The following is a 20,949-nucleotide window of genomic DNA, read 5'->3' as shown; positions in this document are numbered from 1 at the left end:
AACAGATCTCCGACAAACATATTACATTACTCCCAACAATTTTACTACAATCCAAAGCCATCTACCTCTAGAATCTCTTCGCACCTGTACAATTTCCCAGGGTAGATTCCTTGAGAAATAAATAGCGACCCCCCTCTGGGCAACCTTAGCTGAGGAAAAAAAAACATGAGAGAAATACCTTGGCAAAAACAACTTTGGAGAATTTGTCTTCAGGTGTGTCTCCTGAAGGAAGACCACCTGGGGATTAAGGGCAATTGCCCATTTCAAAAGGGCTCCGTACTTCTGTTTGTTGAGCAACCCATTCACATTAATGGACAGGATGCTACATGAATCAAATCTCATCTACAAATCTTATACATATTCCATACCAACCGATATTGAAAATCAAAATAACAGACCTACTGTACTTGTACTTTTTTACTGTTTTTACCCCCCCCACCCTGAACCCCCCCAAGAATGCGGGACCTCCCTCCCCGTCCACACAGCCCACATTCCTCCCTCTACTTTCTTCTTCGGGTGTCCTCTTGTTACACCCTAATGTGACCCATTAACCCAGGAGCACCCACCTCATTAAGTTATTCCTATTTGCTAGTGAAAGGAGAAGAGAAACCATATCTAACAGATCACTTACAAACTATAAATCCAGATTCCTTTCTGTTTTTCTCCTTCAAGCCTAAGCCCTTGCGGATATCTCATTGAGAAGAGTTTGAGCCTCCTCTATATCAGTGAACAGAAAAAACTTTCCTTTAACAAGAACCTTCAGCTTTGATTGCTGCGCAATCAAAGCCTGGGCGCCATTAGCTTTAAACAGCTGCAACAATTTTACAAATTCTTTTCTTCTTTTGGCCGCTGCCGCAGTCATATCTGTAAAGATCCTACATTTTGCAGTTTCAGAAACAGCAAACTGACGTTGTTGATATGCTCTAGAAAGAATCCGTTCCTTAATCCTGAAGTCAGCAAAATTCAATAGGATAGTTCTTGGGAATGGAGAATTTGCAAAACGCTGCACTGGTACTCTATGGGCACTTGTTATCGTCAAGTCCCCCTCGAACTCTGGTAGGACTACTTTCTGGATGAAGGAGTTAACCCACTGTACTGTGTCGGAGCCTTCTGTTCCTTCCGGGACCCCCACAATCCTCAGGTTAGATTTACGAGAGTGGTTTTCCAACTTCTCGAGTTTATTTTCCATGGAGATCCTCTTCTTTGTAGCCTCCTTAGCTGCCCCTGATACCAGATTCATTTGATCTTCCAAGACTGAGATCCTAGACTCAGCCTCCAATACCCTATTAGGGAGCGCCAATGTTAACTCCTCCAGTTTATCCATTCTGGCGTGAAGGGCCGCTAGCTCCGCTCGCTGATTATTTTTAATTTTGCGGATCTCGTCGAGAATTAGATTAAGCATTTCACGAATGCCTAACTGATATCTTGCTTCAGATCCCAATAGACTAGAGTCAGCTCCTGCTACCCCTTCATTCCCGGGAATTACATCTTGCAAGATTTCCCCATCGCTTGCTGCCTCATTTGCTGTAAGAAGCAGAGTTTGAGGTAAAGTTACTGTCATGCCAGGGTCTTTAGATGAAGCGCCATCGACCGATGCATCTAAAGTGATAGGGACTGAAGGAGGCTGCGAAGGATAAGGGGGGAGAGATTTCGGAGTTGTTCTTTTTGCGAAAAGTGGAAAGTCTTTCAATTCCTTCCCTCCGGCGCCACTCTTTCTCTGCTCCTCCTCTGCCTGAGGTGCTGCCAAGATCAATACCAGAGAAGGATTAGGAGTTTGAGGTTGAACTTCCACCTCAGATTGGGGTAAAGAATCTACGATATTGATATCGTCCACATTGTCCCCCTCTATTACTACCTTTTGCTGTTCTTTGTGATGCAGGGAAGTAGAGGGGGGTAGCGGTTCATCATCTGAAGATTCCAGTGTAGTATCTTCAACTACAGAGTTCTCCTCCCTGTTGCCATCTTTATTTTTGTCTTTGGCTGCCTTACGCGCCGCTTTTCTAGCTAAGGCAAGACGAGTCTTAGCCTTCTGTCAGGCAGCCGCTTCCACTTTGCTAAGTTTAACCGCATCTTCACCCTCCTTCAGTGGTTTGCCCATTTTGTCTTTTAGAAGAGCTCCCCTTTTTTATTTATTTATTTATTTTATTTTTTGCCAGTAATTGTACAGAGCTTCTATCGCTTTTAAACTGAAAAAAATCCGTTCCAGGTTTTACTATGACCACCGTAGTCTACACGTAGTGCAAAGAAAAGCAGTCCATCTCGGGCTTTACAGTGCCCAAGTACTGAAACCCTGCTCAAGAATAGTTACTTCCTGCTGCGCCTGATTCCCTGCCGATGAGGCTCCTTATTACCGGCAGTGAGGACTGTATAAATCGCCTGTCTCCTGGTTAAATTCACCGCTGTCACCATTAGCGCTGCAGTCAGCCTCCCGGCAGCTTTTACAATAATTACAGTCTCTCACTTTTGGCCAGCCAGCACCATAAAGTCTCACAGCCACCCCAACTGCTATGCTCCAGCAATGACACCGCTGCCACAAAACGAGCTCACCTCGGAAAAAAGCAGCCTCTGGTTATGTAGCGTGAGCCGGTTTTCAGGGGGGCAGAGACTTCCAGCAGCAAACCAACGGGACAAAATTCAGAGCGGCAACCCCTCGTTGCTGCCTTCTCTATTTCCCGTACCGATTCCCTTGTGCCATTTCACCCGCGTTCCTTTCGCGAGCCTCCCCTCACGGCTCGCGGCTCACAAGCATCCAGCTACTAGCGTCTCGCGAACGCCATTACGGAGGCGGGGTCGTGGGTCACGAGACACGGGAGGCTACGCAGAGGCGTGGAAATCTGCAGCCTTCACCCAGCCATCCGGTTTACGGTCTTCTGAGCCCAGGTTAATATTAATGACTTTGTGTTTCACCCTGACTGAGACTGTGGCTGTTGCTTGAGCAGGGTTAACACCCCACTCAACCGACAATTCAATTTTTCACAATAACTCACTGTTCTTAAATCATAATTTAATTTTCTATAGTGTAAGACATCATCGTTTTACATATGCATAGTATATTTCTCTACTCCAATGGGCATGATCTAACTATTTATCCTATCATATGTTAGGTCCTGAGGGAAAGACTGAACATCAATTGTACTTTGCATAGTCAATACTAATATGGTGCCTGGTGTGTATTAATCTTTGCTGAGACCAGGGATAATCTAACCACCACCTCATCTTGTGAGGTAAATGTCAGCTGTACCAGAGTTAATCTGACCCATTATTCCTTCTCGAGTGGCCTCACCACTTCCAGCAGGAAAGGGCATGCCTAATCATCTCATTAGTGCACCATCTTACAATATGCGTGATGAGGGAATACAAACCATTTTGGTTAGTCAAATTCTTTGGCAAGTCCTGCCTGCACTGACGGATGAGCCATGTAACACGAAGTAGTCCAAAAGCTCTGCCTAATACCTTTGTTTTACGGAGGACAGCCTGTTACTTCATTCCATAAACTTCCGGCTAACCTTTGGCTCTGCCAGTAGATAGTATAACACATCACACCATCAAAACGTGTGCAGCATTATTAGGAAAAGTCACTATTTAATAATTAATTTTTAAAAAACTGTTTCCATCTATGTTCTACAAAGGGTTAATCTAACCTGCCATTCCATCTGAGTGATTTAACCCTTGTTTCTTCCTGAGGATAGTCAAATACATCATTGCATTGCATGCAGCATACTGTAACTATGCATTTTAAAACATGATAGCCCAACTCATGACATTTTTGAGACTCTGAACATACAGCAAAATGTCTGCCAAATATCATGACATTTTTGAGACTCTGAACATACAGCAAAATGTCTGCCAAATATCAGATAGTTGCAAAGCTGAAAAAACGTTGACCCTATATGAGACCTTGGCTTTGATTACTGTCTTTTTTAGCTGCTCAATACCATTAAATATAATTTTATCACACACAAACACTGAATTTTGCCTACTGCTTTCTGTCAATGGATTTAATTTCCCAGGAATAGTACAACCCTATGTTCCATTGTGTGTGGCATGATCTTGCTTTATATCTAAAGACATTTAACCAATCATTACATGAGGGCTGATGTAACTCTTTCTTCTGACAGGGAATGATGTTACACTGTATTCCAGTGGATGCAGTGTAGCCCTTCATAATATTTGATGATAATCTGTATCAGGATTCTGTTAAGGGTGTTATAATTCCTCATCTCCAGGCGATAATATAAATTCGTAGTCCTTGGAAGACATTAGTAGGACTGTCTGTTCTAACCCTTTGTACTAAGACTTTTGGATTAACTCAGAACATCTTCTCTTTTTCTATTCACCTCAATAGGATGAAATGGAGTTTGGCTACATAGAGGCACCTCAGAAATCCTTTCCGGTGGTCTTTGACTCACCTAGAAACGGACCATTGGAGGATTTCCCTTTCAAGAAGATCCTGGTATAATGAGTCCCTTTTAATTATGTAATTTTGTAAATGTGATTTCACACAACCACATAATAATCACAACACATCTTCTCCCAAGAGAATTACATATTTCTCACCTGTGCAAGAGATCTCGTAATCCTAACTTCAGAACACTACACCATCGCTAGTGATGTTGTCACCTCCGCACAAAACCACTTTAGTATTAAAACAGCCATCCGCCTCACAAATTCTTCACTTTTGTTTGAGCACTCCTCTGCCTCATAAGAAGCCTTGTCATGCTCACAAAAAACACTTAGCCTCACCGCTTTCATAAGCACTGCTATTACCCTACGCAAAAATCCTCCACAGTCACAAAAAGGCAATGTAAATCTTGTGAGGTCTCTGCCTCAATCTGAGCTTAATTCTTCCTCACAAGAGACTCAGTGCCCTTCTCAAAAGACATGGTCCTCTTTCCAACTAGATCTTGCACCCTTGCAAGAGAATGCTTGATGCTCACAAGAAGTCTCCTCACCACCACAATTAGAGCAGAATGCCTTGTTGCTTTCACAGGAGAGCTTTGTACGCTGAGTGGAAGCACCTTCTCCCCAAAGTATGTTACCTTCAAAATGAAAACATTTCTTCACCAGAGACCTTAACACTTTTCCATTATAGATTGCTACCCTCACACTCACAAGTACCCTTTTCACCTTCCCAAAATATCCTTCATCTACACAGTGGATATCATTTCCTTCATGGGAGACATTGTGAACCTTTTCCTTCTGAGACAGCTGTTCACCATCACATTATACATTAGTTCATAACATGAGACTCACAAACAAACCCTCATTCACTCTCTGATGTATTCTCAAAGTTGTGGAATGATATACAGTCAAGTTGTCCCTATCTTGGGGTTCATGGGACACATCTCGACATAGCTCTAATTTTTCCTTGTGTGTGTAAGTTTTTATTTTTAGAGTATTTTGCTCCATATTTCTGTTTCTCTACTAATATGTCTAATCATTACCATTCTAAAAGGGTCCGGATTTTGGCTATGTCACACGAGAACCCGAAGACCCCTGTGATGTGAGCACCTTGGACTCCTTTGGGAATCTGGAGGTGTCTCCTCCAGTGACAGTGAGTGGGAAGGACTACCCCTTGGGCAGGATCCTGATTGGTGGTCCCTGTCCCAGGTAAGTGTGGGCGCATTCGAGAAGGGAAGAAGTGATTTCTAGTTGATGTGAAGGTGCGAGTTGAATGTGAAGGGCCCCTGATGAAAGGGAAGGGTTGTGTAAGATTGGCAAGGACCAACAGGTTGTATACAGGGGCAGATAGACAATGGTGGAGTTTGAAAACAGACGAATGAGTTTATAGGAATGACGTGAGAATGATGAGAGGTGAAGCGTGAGGAGGAGAGTTGGTCAGAGAGAGAGGAGCAGCAGATAGAAAAGTAGATGTCAGAGAACAAAGGCAAGCATGCAAACCAAGAATAGGATACTCTACTCCGCAGGCATTTACAACGCGTGCCTTTACACTGCATTTTTTACTCTGCTAACTGTTTTACAACGCAGGGATTTACAACAGCCGCGGCCCGTGGAGGGAGTTCCGTGGGGCAGAGAGGCATGTCGGGGGAGGGGCAGGGTGGGGGGTACAAAACACCGGAATATGGATGATTGCAGGTAAGTAAACAATTTAATAAATTAAATGAATTTCAGAACGCGTGCTGCATCGCATTTTGCAATGCCGGGCGCGCTACGAAATTTGTTTTATGTATTAAATTGTTTACTTACCTCCAATTGTCCATTTCAGGTGTTTCGTACCCCCCACCCTATCCCTCCCCCGCCCCGCCTCTCTGCCCCACAGAACTCCCTCCACGGGTCGCGGCTGATTTACAACGCAATCCATTACAACGCATTCCCCATTACAACGCAATTTACTAATCTAACGCCACCAGGGCGTTTCTTTGGGTAATGGTTTGTGGTGTAAAGCCCTGTGTTGTAAAAGATTTTGCGGCATAAAAAATGCAGGGTAATGACATGTGTTGTAACGCATTCATGTTAAAGGATGCTTACCACAAACCAAGGAGACCGAGGGAAGGCTCATCAATCAGGGCACAACACTCCCCATCAATCATCATCAAGCTAAACCACTGACCTTGTCCTTCCTTCCTGATGAAAGTACAACGTTAGACTTCCTTGAGGGCTCCTACCTATGCAGCTTGCCCTGCACATGCTACCAACTGCTTACAATTCACAATATGTCTCACATACCTCTTGGCAGGGTGACCCGACATATATATTTAGAAGGATTACAGCCCTAATTTACTCGAGTTTGCACAGGTGCTAGTGGATTGCTTTGCATTTCAGTGCTGTGCAGGTGGGCTTCAAAGTGGTAAATACATTGATGCTATCTTTTGCATAGCATTGCTCAAGCGCCGGCATAGAACTTTAGTAAATGCAAATCATGGCCTATGTGTGTGCAATGATGGGCATTTACACCACATAAATGTTGAAAATGCATGCCCCTTCATTCACTGAGGGGAGCTTGTGCATTTTACAGAGGATGGTTCTGGTGTGCAACAAACCATTGTTGTTGCACACTCATCCCAGTACTAGAATATTGTGGTCTAGGTATCATCTAGTAAAAACACCATTGAAGGCAATAATAGGAAGGCTATACCCAACAGGACAATAATTTAGTAAACAGTGTTTAGTAGGCAACATACAACTGTGCATATGCGTCTCCACCAACAATCAAGAGGCATGAGTGTGCAACACTAAAGCATATTAATTTGTCCCTGGGACTTACTACAGCACTCCTCCCATACAAAATGTGTGGAGGGAAGGGTTTTTTTCTGAGCACACTTCTCTATCACACTGATGTGGTTAACACCTCCCGTGCTAATGACAAGCTCAGCTCGTCATGAGGCGCAGTGGCGCTGTGCTGATGACGAGCTGAGCTCATCATGACCGCCGCGGCGCTCCCACGCGGGGATTATTCCCCTGCTGTGCTGAGCGTTCTATGGAAATGGGTGTGGTCATGACGAGCTGCAGCGGGATGAGCCGAGCTCGTCACAAGCACCGCGGCGACGCGCACGGCCCCCCTTCCCCCCGCACCGCAGGGGAATTAGCCCCGCGGCGAAGGGGTTAAGACGAATATCCATTTGTAGCATTGTCTTGCATCTTTCTGTATTAATTTCTACTCATGTCAGCTGTAGATCTACGTGTGCTCTGCATGAGTGTCATATTTATTTTAATTATTTTGGAATTATGTATAGTGTAGAACATATCAATGTCGGCAACGGAGTGTTTTATAATGATGAAGACAGATATACAAAGAATCCCTTTCAAATAAGATGAGTGATAATCATCATAAAATACAAATGAGAAGGAAGATGCAATCTAGGAACGTAAAAATATATAAAGTAACTATTTTACACATAGCGTAGCTGGAGGTTGAGTGTTGTGGTACTCAGTGCCTAATTTGTAAATGAATGAACGTGATTGTCCAATTTTCTAGTCAGAAGCCTGCGCCTTGAGGGGTTAAATGTCAGCGCGCCCAATACCAAGGCTGCAAAGTCCTAAATCAACTTCATGCCTCTTTAATCCACCACCAGCCACTCCTTTTACCTCTCACTTGCTGATTTCCTTCTTTCTCCCTTTACATGTTTTCCTTCTTTCTCTTCCTCCTCTTTCTCCCTTTGTGTGTTTTTATGTACTGCATTTACCATGATGCATTGGGGTAAATTGAGTGCTGGGATGTGATGTAGAGCTCCCCCACCCTCCTTCTGTTTGAAAAGGCTCCCTTTAGCTACTGATCTGATAAGCTTGTTTTGTGCAGCTGCGCCCAGTGAGTAGTACAGAGACCTGAGAAGACTTTGGGCAGCATTTCCAGCACCCCCAAAATGATTTGTTGCTTTCTACTGATGAAAAAAGTATACAGACACACATGTGTAGAGTTACACAACACAGGCTGCACCAACAAGGGTGAAAATGTAAAGACTACTACTGAAAAAAGTGTTATCATGCATTGCACTTACCATGATGCATTGGGACACGTTGAGTGCTGGGATGTGAGATAATGTGCTCCCATCTTCCTTCTTTTAGAAAGATATTTATGGCAACATTTTTTCCACGCTTAAGGTCATTATCGGAAAGATAGAAGCTCTGCATCTTTCCACACAATCCGAGCCACAGCGTTCTTTTAACCTGACTTATAATAAACTAACTTTAATATCTTTTTGTCAGAATTACTGATGGAGTTTTTGTATGTTTCATTTTGCAGTACAGATTCTGCTTGTATTCTTGTAATCTGTAATTAATGCAATTTAGCAAGATACAAAAGATACAAGCAGTTTATTGTAAGGGTGATGGTGTGCCCGTGTATTATAAGGGATGAAATACCCTTTGCTGTACATTTTAAGGATATTCCAAGTCTTCTTGGAGTTTCAAGACCTTAGATAAGAATTCATCCTTCAACCTCGTTCCTCTTTGTGTTCACTGATCTTCTCTGTGCACGGGGTACTTTATCCATATGAAAGCAGATAACCATCCATTTGGAAATATTTGTATAATAGCAAATTGTAATGCATTTTGTTATACATGTTTGCTTACAAAATTTCCTGATCCATATTTACGCAGATCAGATGGAAATACTAAGAAATAATTTAACAGCTAAATGTTTACTCTGAGTAGAGAAGTTGCTGGCATCAGGAGATCACATAGGAATTCCCAAAAGGGCTTCAGAATTTGGTGCATTGTTCCATCCATTAAGGTTTACTAGATGAGTTATACTTGAAGGAAAGGAGCCCCTCATTTACACATGGCATCCCTTTGTTCAGCCAAATGCAGGGATATTTTGGTGAAAAGCTTGTCTAGTTCTAATTGTTTCATTATACCTAAATCTGACTTTTATCTCATTCTCTTTCCCTATGCCTGATCCATATCTTCATCTCTTTGCCATATCTTTGTTTATCACCTGTTTCTGATCTATGTCTCATTATCTTGTGTCTGTTCCTACCAGATCTGGTGGCATGCAGATGACAGAAGTCGTGCGGGACTTCCTTCATGCTCAACAGGTGCAGAAACCCCTGGAACTCTGGTCTGACTGGCTGCACGTGGGTCATGTGGACGAGTTCCTAACATTTGTGCCAGCCCCTGACCGGAAGGTGACTCAAACTGCCCAAGAGATTGTCTTGTATTATGGCATTTGTATAGTGCTTGCTAGTCTTATGTGGGGTGCTGAAGTGCTTACCAGCACAGATAGTAAGCTTAACTGTGTAGGGCGTGTGGTTGGTTGAGAATTGTCTTTGTTTTGTATGTGTCCAATGAACGGACACAATGATGGCTATTGCCTGCCTTTACCAGGGGTCAGTGGGAGGTCATCACCCAGGCACCTTGCAATTAGAAGTGCAAAGCGGGGTTTATTTATTCATTCAACTGATGCCAATAGGACAATCAGAGGCGAATTGAGTAAGATGTTTTAAAAAATATATTGAAGGTATAATGTTTTTAAAGGGCAACACGTGTATTGGTGAACTGCTTAGCATTAACTGCGTTGAACTACAAAAACTCCTATACAAACTAAGTCTGTTCAGCGCATCCAATAATATTAAAATCAACCTTAAGAAAATGAACGTGTTAATGTTCTACAAAAGTCCTAAGAAATCAAGCTTTTCATACATAAATACCTACAAATCGACCCAGGAGTCAGATTACAAATACCTCGGGGTACAGCACCTAAATCTTGAAAAATCTACCACGTAGTGTACTATTCTCTGCAACAAGACAGGGTACCATACAGTGTTGAAAGCATTTCTTAAGATCCGGTAGAATGAGGAGTTCACAGGAACTGATATTTAGATCTGTGATGTAATCCTCTTAGATTTAAATGAGGGAGGACTAAATATTGTGACTTGGTCAGAATCCAGACTGCCTCCAATCTACAAGTTATTGTGCTTGTTTTACATCTTTTGATAGGCTTTGGGGCATATTTACAAGGGGGATATAGCCACCAGAGCATCACTTTTAGTGACATTCTGGTGGCAATATCCCCTCTCCTTATTTACAAAGCAGCGTTAAGACACTCATTGTGGCTTAATCCTGCCTTGTAAATAAGGCCCCTTTTCACGCTTCACTTAGCGTGAAAGGGACGTACAAAGGGTGTTGCAGTGGGCGTTCCGCCGCAACACCCATTGCTTTCTGACGATACTCCATATTTACAAGGATGGGCAGCGCCAAAAACTAAGGTCAGGTAAAACCTGGTCTTAGGAAATTTATAATTTTTCTTCATATTTTGCTCTTTTTATGTGGGCTGCATTCTGTAGCACACATAGAAACAGCAAATCGTCTTTCAATATTGTTTATGTGCAGGAAGAAGTCCCTTCCTGCACTTAAACAAATGCCCCTGCAGTGCAGGCACCCTTGCAACATGAGGTAAGGGTACCTGCGCTGGCGCTAGGCAGCATTTTTAGTTCCAGTGTTAGGGGAAATGCCGGGGTGTGCAGTATTTTTGTAAATATGGTGCATCCCTGCATTAAAAAAGATGTCGGAGTGCGACATTATCAATTTTGGAGTAACTTCGCGCTCCGACATTTTATAGTAAAGATCCTCCTTTGTTCGCTAGAAATTACACTAAGAGAAAATAATTAACAAAATAAACTTTGATAAAAATGTTGCTTAGAAGTTGTTAGATTGAAGATTAAATTAGATCAGGCTGCACCTACATTTGTACCCAAACCATAACTTTGACTATGAAGACTAGAAGTAACCTGCATCGGACCAGCATTAGCAACCAACTGAATATAACTAAATTGTGGTTAGTAATTGAGGGAGCTTGGAGTAACTATGAGTCTGGTGATGGTCAGCTCTCAAAGCAATTATATTAGAAGTAAAGGTGAGAAAATCTGAAGTTAATAAAATGGGAAGAGAGGGAAAGGACCTGTGGCAAAAATAGAACAACCAGCCCAAAACATAACATCTTCTTAAATGCCTGGATTTATAGTACTTTAAAAATGTCTTCCATGCAAGTGAAGTGTTACGGGGAGAAACACAATGGCAAGCTGAAGCAATGCCTCCCTGTACTTCAGAAGAGTAAAGCTTACAAAGCATAGGACGTCTTATGGGAATGCAGAGAGGGGGCAATTAGGCTCACATTTACTTTTTTCCGGAAAGGAAGCCGTTAGCATATTTTTTCTGTTACAGGGCTCTTTGACTTAGGGACCCTTACTTGTGAAACATCTGTTTAGGTCTGGCTCTAGTTAAAGCCTTTTGATTTTACTAGAACAATATAAAATATGCAAATACAGGAGCTTCAAACAGCGCTTATCATCCATTGGTTTCTAGCTTTGTCATTCCGACGTTTATTCTGCCCACTATACCAGCCAGCATGGGGCAGAGATTCACCCTACTTTAGCCATTAACTAAGTTCATTGTGTACTGTCAAAAGTCTGCTCTTTCATAAGGAGCACATCCGCATACATAGTAGTTCCCTTGAATGCCACAAATTATTGTGGTAATGTGTGCTTTTGAGATTCAACACTATTTTTGCATTTAGCTAATTTTTGTTTTTTCATTGACTAAAGAGTGGGAGCACCTCCATAATAACATTTTGCAAAAGCCCCAACAAGACAAAAAAAATCATTGACCAAGCCAAAAAGCTGGCAGCCAAGGCTGTAAATATCTGCTTTGCCAATGTTTGTTTCAAACCAAATATTTGACCAGTGTTGCTTTCAAACACATTTCTTCAACTTAGTTACCCATGTATGATGGTCTTCTGTGTGTTTTAGCTGTTGTATAACAAGACATCTCAGTAGCTTGGAGAGATTGAGTCAGTTGCTGCCAGCCTTGCTTCTTGGAAGCAAGGGCTACAAACATAGTGCATTTTTTCGCACCGCTTGCAGGTTTTCAAAACGTATAAATAAAAGGCATTGTCATGTACAATGGGAACAGCTCAAACTCTAGCAAATGCGAGACCTATTGCATTGTAAATGGTTGTTTCTTTTCCACTGCACATAGTAGACAGGTCCTGGTCCACTTAGAGCAGAAGCTTCTATATATTCACTGTCACGAAGATCTCGAGGTCCAAGAGCCACATGGAGTTTAACTGGGAGAAGATAAATATATGTCTGAGAGAAGTCTTTGCCTGGTTCAGATATAACCACCTTAAATGTAACTTGGAAAAGTCTGAAATTATCTTTTTTGGCACCCCAACCCCGGACGCCTGGAAACAATGGTGGCCTACTGATATGTCTCGGCCCCCAGTCAGCAGTTAAGATTGTAAAAAACCTGGGAGTGAAAATAGACGACGCCTTGTCTGTGGCACCTCCAGTACAGTCGGTGGCAGGTACGTGTTTTGGTCTCCTGAAAATGCTCAGTAGGTTTCTCTTTCTGCTGCCGACCTGTCATAGAAAGACGGTCGTTCAGGACCTTATTACCTTCAGATTGGACTATGCTGTCGTGTCCTTGTAGCCGGACTGCCACCATACCACGCACAGGACACAGGTGAGTGTGTGTGTAATCTTCTTTATTGTATTTGCAGCAGCCTGCCTCAGCACGTCCTGTCCCCTTGGTCAGTCCTCTTTGTGTCCCTCCTCTTCCTGTTCCCTAACAGGATGTGGTGTCTGGTGACCTGGTCACCTCCCTCATGACCCACAGGGTCCTAGTGTCCCCTCATGTCCAGTCGCCCATCTGTCAGGTCACTACACCTCCCCCCTTGTCGCAAACAAATCTTTGGTACATACAACAAATCTTTGGTCCATTTCACCAGACATTGTCACCCTCTTTTATGGTGACAGTATTCGCTCATGATACTTGAGAGGTATCGAGAGAGAGAGAGAGAGAGAGAGAGAGAGAGAGAGAGAGAGAGAGAGAGAGAGAGAGAGAGCTAGACATTGATATACGGAAAAATGAGTCCACCGGTCTCCGTTTCTTTGCATCTCCTCAATCAGTCTCTTGGGCTTCTTGCCTTCTCTCTTTGGTCTTTGTTCTATTAAATCCTCTTGTGCTGTTTCCTCTTTGGCGTCTTACTTCAGCCCATGTTTCGGCCGCTCCTCTCCTTTTGTCTTCAATTCTCTACAGTACGACCCATTCCTGGTGATGTGGTATTGTCCTGCTGACGCCGTTATCATTTGCCCTTTCACTTCCGTTACCGTCAGTGGGTCTTTTGCGAAGGTGCTCTCTGACTTCCGTTGTTGACTTTGTCGGACTAGCGCAGTGTCTCCTTCTTTCGCTTTCGCATCTGTTGCATGTCTCTTCCGATCAGCATACGCCTTCATTCTTGTTGTCGCTTCTTTGTCTCTTTCAGCTATGTCTTTTTGTTCCACCCTTTCCACTTCTTTCACTTGAGGCAACCTCGTCCCACCTGATCGCCCCAACACCAGCTCTGCAGGGCATCTTCTTGTGGGGCTGTGAGCGGTGTTTCGACAGTCTCTCAGCACCTGACATAGTGCTTGTCCAATTGAGATCTGTGTTATCTTATTGCTCTGTATTGCCTTTTTGATCGTTCCCATAGATCGTTCGGCCATTCTCTTTGCTTGCGGCCACAGAGACGCTATTCGTCGATCGTTGATCCCAAGGTACTCCATGAGCCTTTTGCATTCGTCACTTGAGAATGGTGGTCCATTGTCTGTTTGTTGTGTCTGCGGTGACACCCATGCTGCCAATATGTCATCCAGAGCTGGCAACGTTGCGTTGGCTAATATGGAAGCCACTTGTCTCACTATGGGGAATCTGGAGAATTCATCTCTTACTACCAGTAGGTAATTTCCTGTTTCCAACTGCCCGTAGAGCTCAGCTGCCAGCTCTGTCCATGCTGCTTTTGGAAGTGCGGACATTTGCAGTGGCTTCTGCTTTGATGTGGGCCCCGTTATTTGGCAGATGTGACAGTACATCACACTTTCTTCTCCCATGTTGTCACGTCCCGGGACCCTTACTTTTTCCCGCGCCATGTTCCTTCTTCTCAGCGTCCGTGGTATTACTATCCTGGTGCCTCTCATCACTATTCCGTTCTCGCTTTCTGATTGTTCTTCGCTAATCTTTTTGAACGCCAACAGCTCTTCCTTCAATACTTTTTTTTTCCAGCTGCTGTTGTTGTTGTTGTGCCTCCACCTTTGCTCTTTGGTCACCTTCATTATGGTCTGTATGGTGATGTCTTGTTTTGTCTCTTGTTCTAGTTCCTTTACTGTTATCGTTGCCGGTGTGTTATTCTTTCATGCAAACTTTAGATGTTCCTCCGCCATAGTTGTCGCTTGGGACACTTGTGGTAGGGTTTTCTTTGACATATCGTCTGCTGTGTGGTGTTCCTTCCCTGGCTTGTGTATCATTTTGACGTTATAATCCATCAGCCTTGTCCCCCACTTCTCTATCCTGGGCAGTCTCTTTCCGTTTGGGTGTCCGTATGTTATCATCAGTGCTTGGTGATCTGTTATGATTGTGAACAGCTTTCTGTGGATGACCATGTGGTAGCGTTCACACGCCCATCTTGCCGCCAAGCTCTCTTTTTCCGGCTGGGAGTATCGCGGCTGGGAGTGTCCTTCTTCTATGTTTGATAGACTTTTGCTCCCATATGCCACCATGTGTCTTGGGGAATCTTTTCCTGCTTTGTGTTGTGCCAATATTGCTCCCTGTCCCACTGGGCCAGCATTTACAGTCAGTTCAGTGCGCTGCTTGGGGTATTCTTTTAGGATGTTTCTTTTTTCTGGCATGGCCATGAGACCCCTCAGCAAGCATGGCGCCGGGATGTAGCCCTTCAGCACATGAATGTCCTCTTTGATCTTTTGGTCTTCATGTGTCTCTTCTTCTGTTAATTTCCCAATGTTTGTCACTTGTTTCCGTGACCCCCAAGTTAGACCCTCAACTCGGGACAGTCTCAACGTCTGCTTTCTCTTCATCTTTTCGTATTCCGATATACACCTGATGTTACATGTTGCACCGCTGTCCCACACAAACTTTGTTTTGTGTGATCCTCCACCTATAGTCACGTGCTCTGTCTTTTTCATTTTTTTGTCCACCAGGCACCCTCTTTTTCCTTTTTTATCTTCATCCGTTAATTCTGTGGTAACATCCGTCATAAGATAGAGTCGTTCAGTCTTTCCTTCTTCTTCTTCCGATTCTGAGGATGAATTCCTTGTTCCTGTTTCAACATGTCTATTTGTTGACACTTGCAATCTCCATTGTCTTCCTCTGTCGTTCCTGAGCTGCACTCCTTGGCGTGCGCTGGCATATTCAGTTCTACCGTTCCATTTCTTGCGTGTCTGGCCAAATGTTAGGCATGGGCCTCGATGTGGAAATTCAAATCCACCTCTGTAGCGTCTTCCTTCATGGTCTTTCCTCATGGCCTTTTTATTCCTGTCTTTCTTCCAGCTGCCCGCGCGATCTTGTTCCATTCCTTTGTCTTTTCCTCGCTCCATTTCTTTAGCGTGTGCTGTCGCTCTTGCCTCCGCTCTTGCTAGCGACGTGGTATTCTCTAGTGACGTTGGTTCTTTTATTCCTAGTTGTGGCTCAGACAACTTCAATGGTGGCGGTCTTCTGTATTGTGCACTCTTTCTTTCTCGTTTACTTTCTGCCATCTCTTCAATTGTATGTGCTCTTCCTGGCACTCTTCTATTCTAGGTGCTCTTCCTGGCACTCTTCTGTTTTCTGTGCTCTTCTTGGCACTCTTTGTTTGAGGTGCTCTTCCTGGCACTCTTCTCTTTTCTGTGCTCTTCTTGGCACTCTTTGTTTGTTTCCGTCGCTATCTCTTCTTTTCTGTGCTCTTCCTGGCACTCTTTTGTGTGCTCTTCCTGGCACTCTTTTGTTGTTTCCCGTGCTCTGCCTGGCACTCTTCTGTTCTCCGTGCTCTTCCAGGCACTCTTTTGTTGCTTCTTGTGCTCTTCCTGGCACTCTTCTGTACTCCGTGCTCTTCCAGGCACTCTTTTATTGTTTCTTGTGCTCTTTCCCGGCACTCTTCTATTCTGGTGCTCTTTCTGGCACTCTTTCGTTGCTTCCTGTGCTCTTCCTGGCACTCTTCTGACTTTTACTCTTTGTTGTTTCTCCTACCCTTTTTATTATTTTTTTTTTGTATTTGCCTGTGCTTTATTGCTCCATTGGTGCTTACGTCGGCACTTTTTTGGCTTTTCTATGACCCTTTCTTTCGCTTCTCTTGCTCTTGTTTCAGTCTTTTCGCTTCTCTTGCTCTTATTTCAGTCTTTTCCTTCTTTTTCTTCTTTTGCCTGACTCTGTTATGGCTGCTCTGTTGTTTCCAATGGCCTTCTCTTCTGATGTCCTCTTTAAAATGGCCGCTGCTCTTCTCGCGAGATTTCGCGCTCGAAATCTCGCTCTCGCCTGACCTTAAGATGGCCGCCCACCACACTCTCGCTTCCTATTGGGCCAGCCGCCTGGATCTAAAATGGCCGCCGAGACTCTCAGCCTCTCGCGAGAGCTCGCGCGTCTAATTTCGAAGCTTCGCGCTTACCGCAGATGTTCCTTCACTTGCTTCAGAGGCGGTCGGGTGGGCTCCGATATCGCTCCTCTCCTCCTTTCTTCTTTTTGAACAGCTTATTCAGGGTGGGCACCTGGTTACTCCTGATGGCAAGGTCAGCATGCAGATGTCGATCCACGCGTCGATCTGCGCGTCGGCTCGTTTCCCTTCGTCGCCAGTTGTCGTGTCCTTGTAGCCGGACTGCCACCATACCACGCACAGGACACAGGTGAGTGTGTGTGTAATCTTCTTTATTGTATTTGCAGCAGCCTGCCTCAGCACGTCCTGTCCCCTTGGTCAGTCCTCTTTGTGTCCCTCCTCTTCCTGTTCCCTAACAGGATGTGGTGTCTGGTGACCTGGTCACCTCCCTCATGACCCACAGGGTCCTAGTGTCCCCTCATGTCCAGTCGCCCATCTGTCAGGTCACTACATATGCCAACGTCCTTTATTTGGGCCTACCAGAGTTTTTATTGAATAGACTTCAAGTCGTACAGAATGCGGCTGCCAGGGCAGTCCTGAGACTCGGACCTAGAGACCGGATCTCTCACCATCTGAAGAATCTGCATTGGCTGCCTGTCGGATGCAGAATTCTTTTCAAAGCATTGGTCCTGGCTTTCAAAGCTCTGCATGGCATGGGGGCTCATTACATCCGCAGCAGAGTCTCACACTACGTCCCAGGCAGATCCCTTAGGTCAGCACACCAACATGTAATTGTCATACCTAACTATCTCAGAGCCCACCGCGCCAGACGCTCGTTTCAAGTGCAAGTGGCTAGATTTTGGAACCAGCTGCCTATTCCGATCAGGCAGGCCACGAACATACTAGCTGTCAGGAAACAACTGAAAACCTGTTTGTTCCAACGAACAGTGTACTGGCCGACACCCCGGTACCAGTGCTTTCCTGTCTGGTTTCTGTATCTTCTGTCTCAGCACCAGGACACTCTGTTGAGTAGCTGCGCACTTTACAAATCCTTTTTAACATAACATAACATGTGTGATATTTGTGGGCTGTGGACCAAAAGCTAATGTGTGAAGAGGAAGCTCTATATCTCAAAGTCACAGAAATCACTAGAGACCACTGAGACTGCCCTTGAATAAGACTGCCCTTGAGTGTGAGATGTGCATTTTATGTGGCAGGTTATGTTTGTGGCACTTTCTATAGGATTGGCTGAAGTCCATCATTATTAAATGAATGTCTCCTGTCAATGCCTTCATGCAGGGTAGGCTGACATTGTGTCTCCTTGACCGGTGTCTGCTAACGAGACTGCGCAGTATCACAAGGAGATCCCACGCCTGTCAGTCAGCTGTCTTTAGTTAATGATGGGACTATAACTCTTCATTCCCAAGTTTCCTTCTAAAGGGAATTGGGTCCAAATGTGGGATTTTTTGGACATGACTCACGCTGGCAGCATAAGTTAAAACTTATCAGGCCCATTTTTGTTGCAGAAGATAGGTGCCCAAAAGCATCCCTCCTGGACAAAAGCAAATAAAAAAAGTATCATACTGGCAATGACAACTTCATGCCACCAATAATACTTAATAATTTTCGGAATATCCTTTTCAGTCATCAGTCACGCTAATTTCATGATTTTTATCTGCTAATAAAGTGTGGCGTGCGGGCAGCTTGAAACAAGTGTGTGCTGCAAGGAGCACGGTGCTAGACAATGCACAGAGGGAGCCTGTGCTATGCTCCGTGCACAGCCGGCTGCTTCAAAGAGGGCAGACTGGAGGAGAGGGGCAGCAGACGAAGCAGTCTCAGACAGGCACTGTGCACAGATGGGATTGAAAGATGTGCCGCCTCCCAAAAAAAAGTACAACCACCTTGTGAATGTGGGCAAGTTACTTAGTCCCAGATGCATGAAGCTAAAAACCGCTCGCAAAGGGTAGATTCTCAGAATCTGCCCCTTTGCGACTGGTATTTTTGCATTTGGGATGCATCATCCCAAATGCAAAAATCGCAAATTAAGAATTCGCTAAATTTCGATTACTTGCATTTAAGGAATCTCAATACAATCCATGAAAGTTTAAAAAATAGTGATTTCGCTAATAGGGCTCGCAAATTACCATGAAGTTCAACTTCATGGTAATTTGCAAAAACTTTGAAAAATCAACAAAGTGCATTTTTCAAAGTTTCATGTTGCGCACACACATGCCCTAAGGGCATGTGTGCGCAACATATGTGCACAGATCAATTTCAGGGGTGCACAGGGTGTCCTTTTGACACCCCTGCACCCTTGAAATCGCATTCTCATTTTGTAATTCGATAATTGCGAATCGCAAATTGAGAATGGCTTCCCATTCATTCCTATGGGCCTCTAGGCCCATAGGAATGAATTGTGAGGTATTCCTTAATTGCGAATCGCAATTTGCGAGTCGCAATTAAGGAATTTTAATAAATCGCTATTTTTAAAGTGATTTCTTCTTGGATAGCATTTTGCTATTCCTTATTAGCGATTCCTTATTTTTCGCTAATAAGGAATCGCAAAATGGATGCTTGATGCATCTGGGGGTTAATCTCTCCGTGCCTAAAGCAAAATGAACATGCCCTTGTACAATGTAAGTGTTGTGTTTTTTAATGCACTCCAATGCCTTCCAGTGGAGTCTATATAGAAAACTGAGAAAAAAGTAAACATCATGTGAAAACGAACTCTGATGCAAATGAGGCTGGAGAAGGAGGCGTGCAGTAGGAGAGGCTGATGCTAGCGGGTAAGAGTGGAAAGCTGTAGCAAGTGGGGAGAGGATGTAGCCTAACGGCTAGGGCGGTTGATCTTAAATCTGGGGAACTGGGTTTGTCTCTTGGTAATGAGGCAAATCACTTAATCTCCCCGTGCCTAACAAAACAAAATAATTATTGTGTCCTGTAATGCAACTGGGGCTCATGTAAAAGCGCTCTGATAAATTCAGGTCAAGTTTGCGCTGTATAAAACTCTGGAAAAAAGTCTCTTTTTGCAGTTATATATAGCGCGAACTCCACCCAAGGGTATCAGAGTGCTTTACATGAGCACCATTTGCATTACAGACGGACACATTCAGTTTTAGGCAGGGGGAGATTAAGTGATTTGCCCAGAACCAAAGGATGTTTGAGCCTCCCGCCAGACTTGAAGCTGGTTCTCCAGCTTCAAAATCGGCCGCTCTAGCCATTTTGCCACAACATTCATATAAAAACAGAGCTAGTACCTTCAGTTCAATTAATATACCGTTGCAGCACAGTGCTGTATCTAGAATACTCCAAATACAATAATTATGTTCACGTTAAGACTTTTAGCTCGAATTCTCAATACTACAACTAAACAGGACACAACATTCCTTCTACGCGAGATCTTCTTGTACCACCAAAGTGCTGTTACCAAAGTATTTATTGAACCTTGTGACCAATGAATGCATCCAAAAATAAATTTTAAACCAGCAATCCATATCCCTGTATCAACATTCATACTGCAAACAATTATTCTATACGGACCAGAGGGAGTATTGGAAAGAAAGCACTCTCATTAGACAAGAACACTATCTAATAACAAGCCTCAATTCTGTAATTTAAATAAATAAAAGTATGTATTTCCAGATCGAAAACAAAGGAAGAAAGCTGAATAAGGACAGCCTCCAATCACAAACCTTTATGCTGCTTATGGTTACACAAAATCATTACTATAGCTGTATTAAAAACAAAATCATTATCTGCGGACCAGAGAGGAAACTATTAAACTAGCATGTTCATTGGACAAAGACAATCTCCAATATCAAGCCTCAATGTTGTCCATTCTTCATCAAACAAACGTTGAATACAGACCTATGAGAGCAAACTAACTCTCATTCATCGGTTTACCTCCAATCCCGGTTCACAAATTTCTATAGAGAAGTGCTACTTAAGGGTGGATGCAAAAGCGAAGACCCAAAATATATACCATAGTCATTCCAGAAGGCCTCCAATCATAGCCCTCAATGCCGTCATTAGCACAGAGCAAGCTCTAAAACTCTCATCAAATAGCTAAGCGGTGAGCAAATAAAAACAACCCACTGTCGTTAAGGAATGTTTAAAATAAAGTTAAAATAAAATAAAACCCCAAGTATGTCAGCAAA

The 20,949-nt window shown here is 43.7% G+C and overlaps 1 protein-coding gene across 1 annotated transcript in view; it reads left to right on the top strand.

Moving 5' to 3' along the window:
- LOC144753237 (protein-arginine deiminase type-3-like) overlaps positions 1-20,949 on the top strand; it is a 160,714-nt gene that overhangs the window by 108,855 nt on the left and 30,910 nt on the right. The window contains exons 10-12 of the mRNA XM_078640994.1: positions 4,346-4,453; positions 5,456-5,610; positions 9,440-9,584. Of these exons, the coding sequence (XP_078497120.1) occupies positions 4,346-4,453; positions 5,456-5,610; positions 9,440-9,584 (408 nt within the window). The remainder of the gene's footprint in view (positions 1-4,345; positions 4,454-5,455; positions 5,611-9,439; positions 9,585-20,949) is intronic.

Source organism: Lissotriton helveticus, chromosome 5_1 (assembly GCF_964261635.1).
Source record: "Lissotriton helveticus chromosome 5_1, aLisHel1.1, whole genome shotgun sequence".
NCBI lineage: Eukaryota > Metazoa > Chordata > Amphibia > Caudata > Salamandridae > Lissotriton > Lissotriton helveticus.
This window is presented reverse-complemented; position numbering and strand designations above follow the sequence as displayed.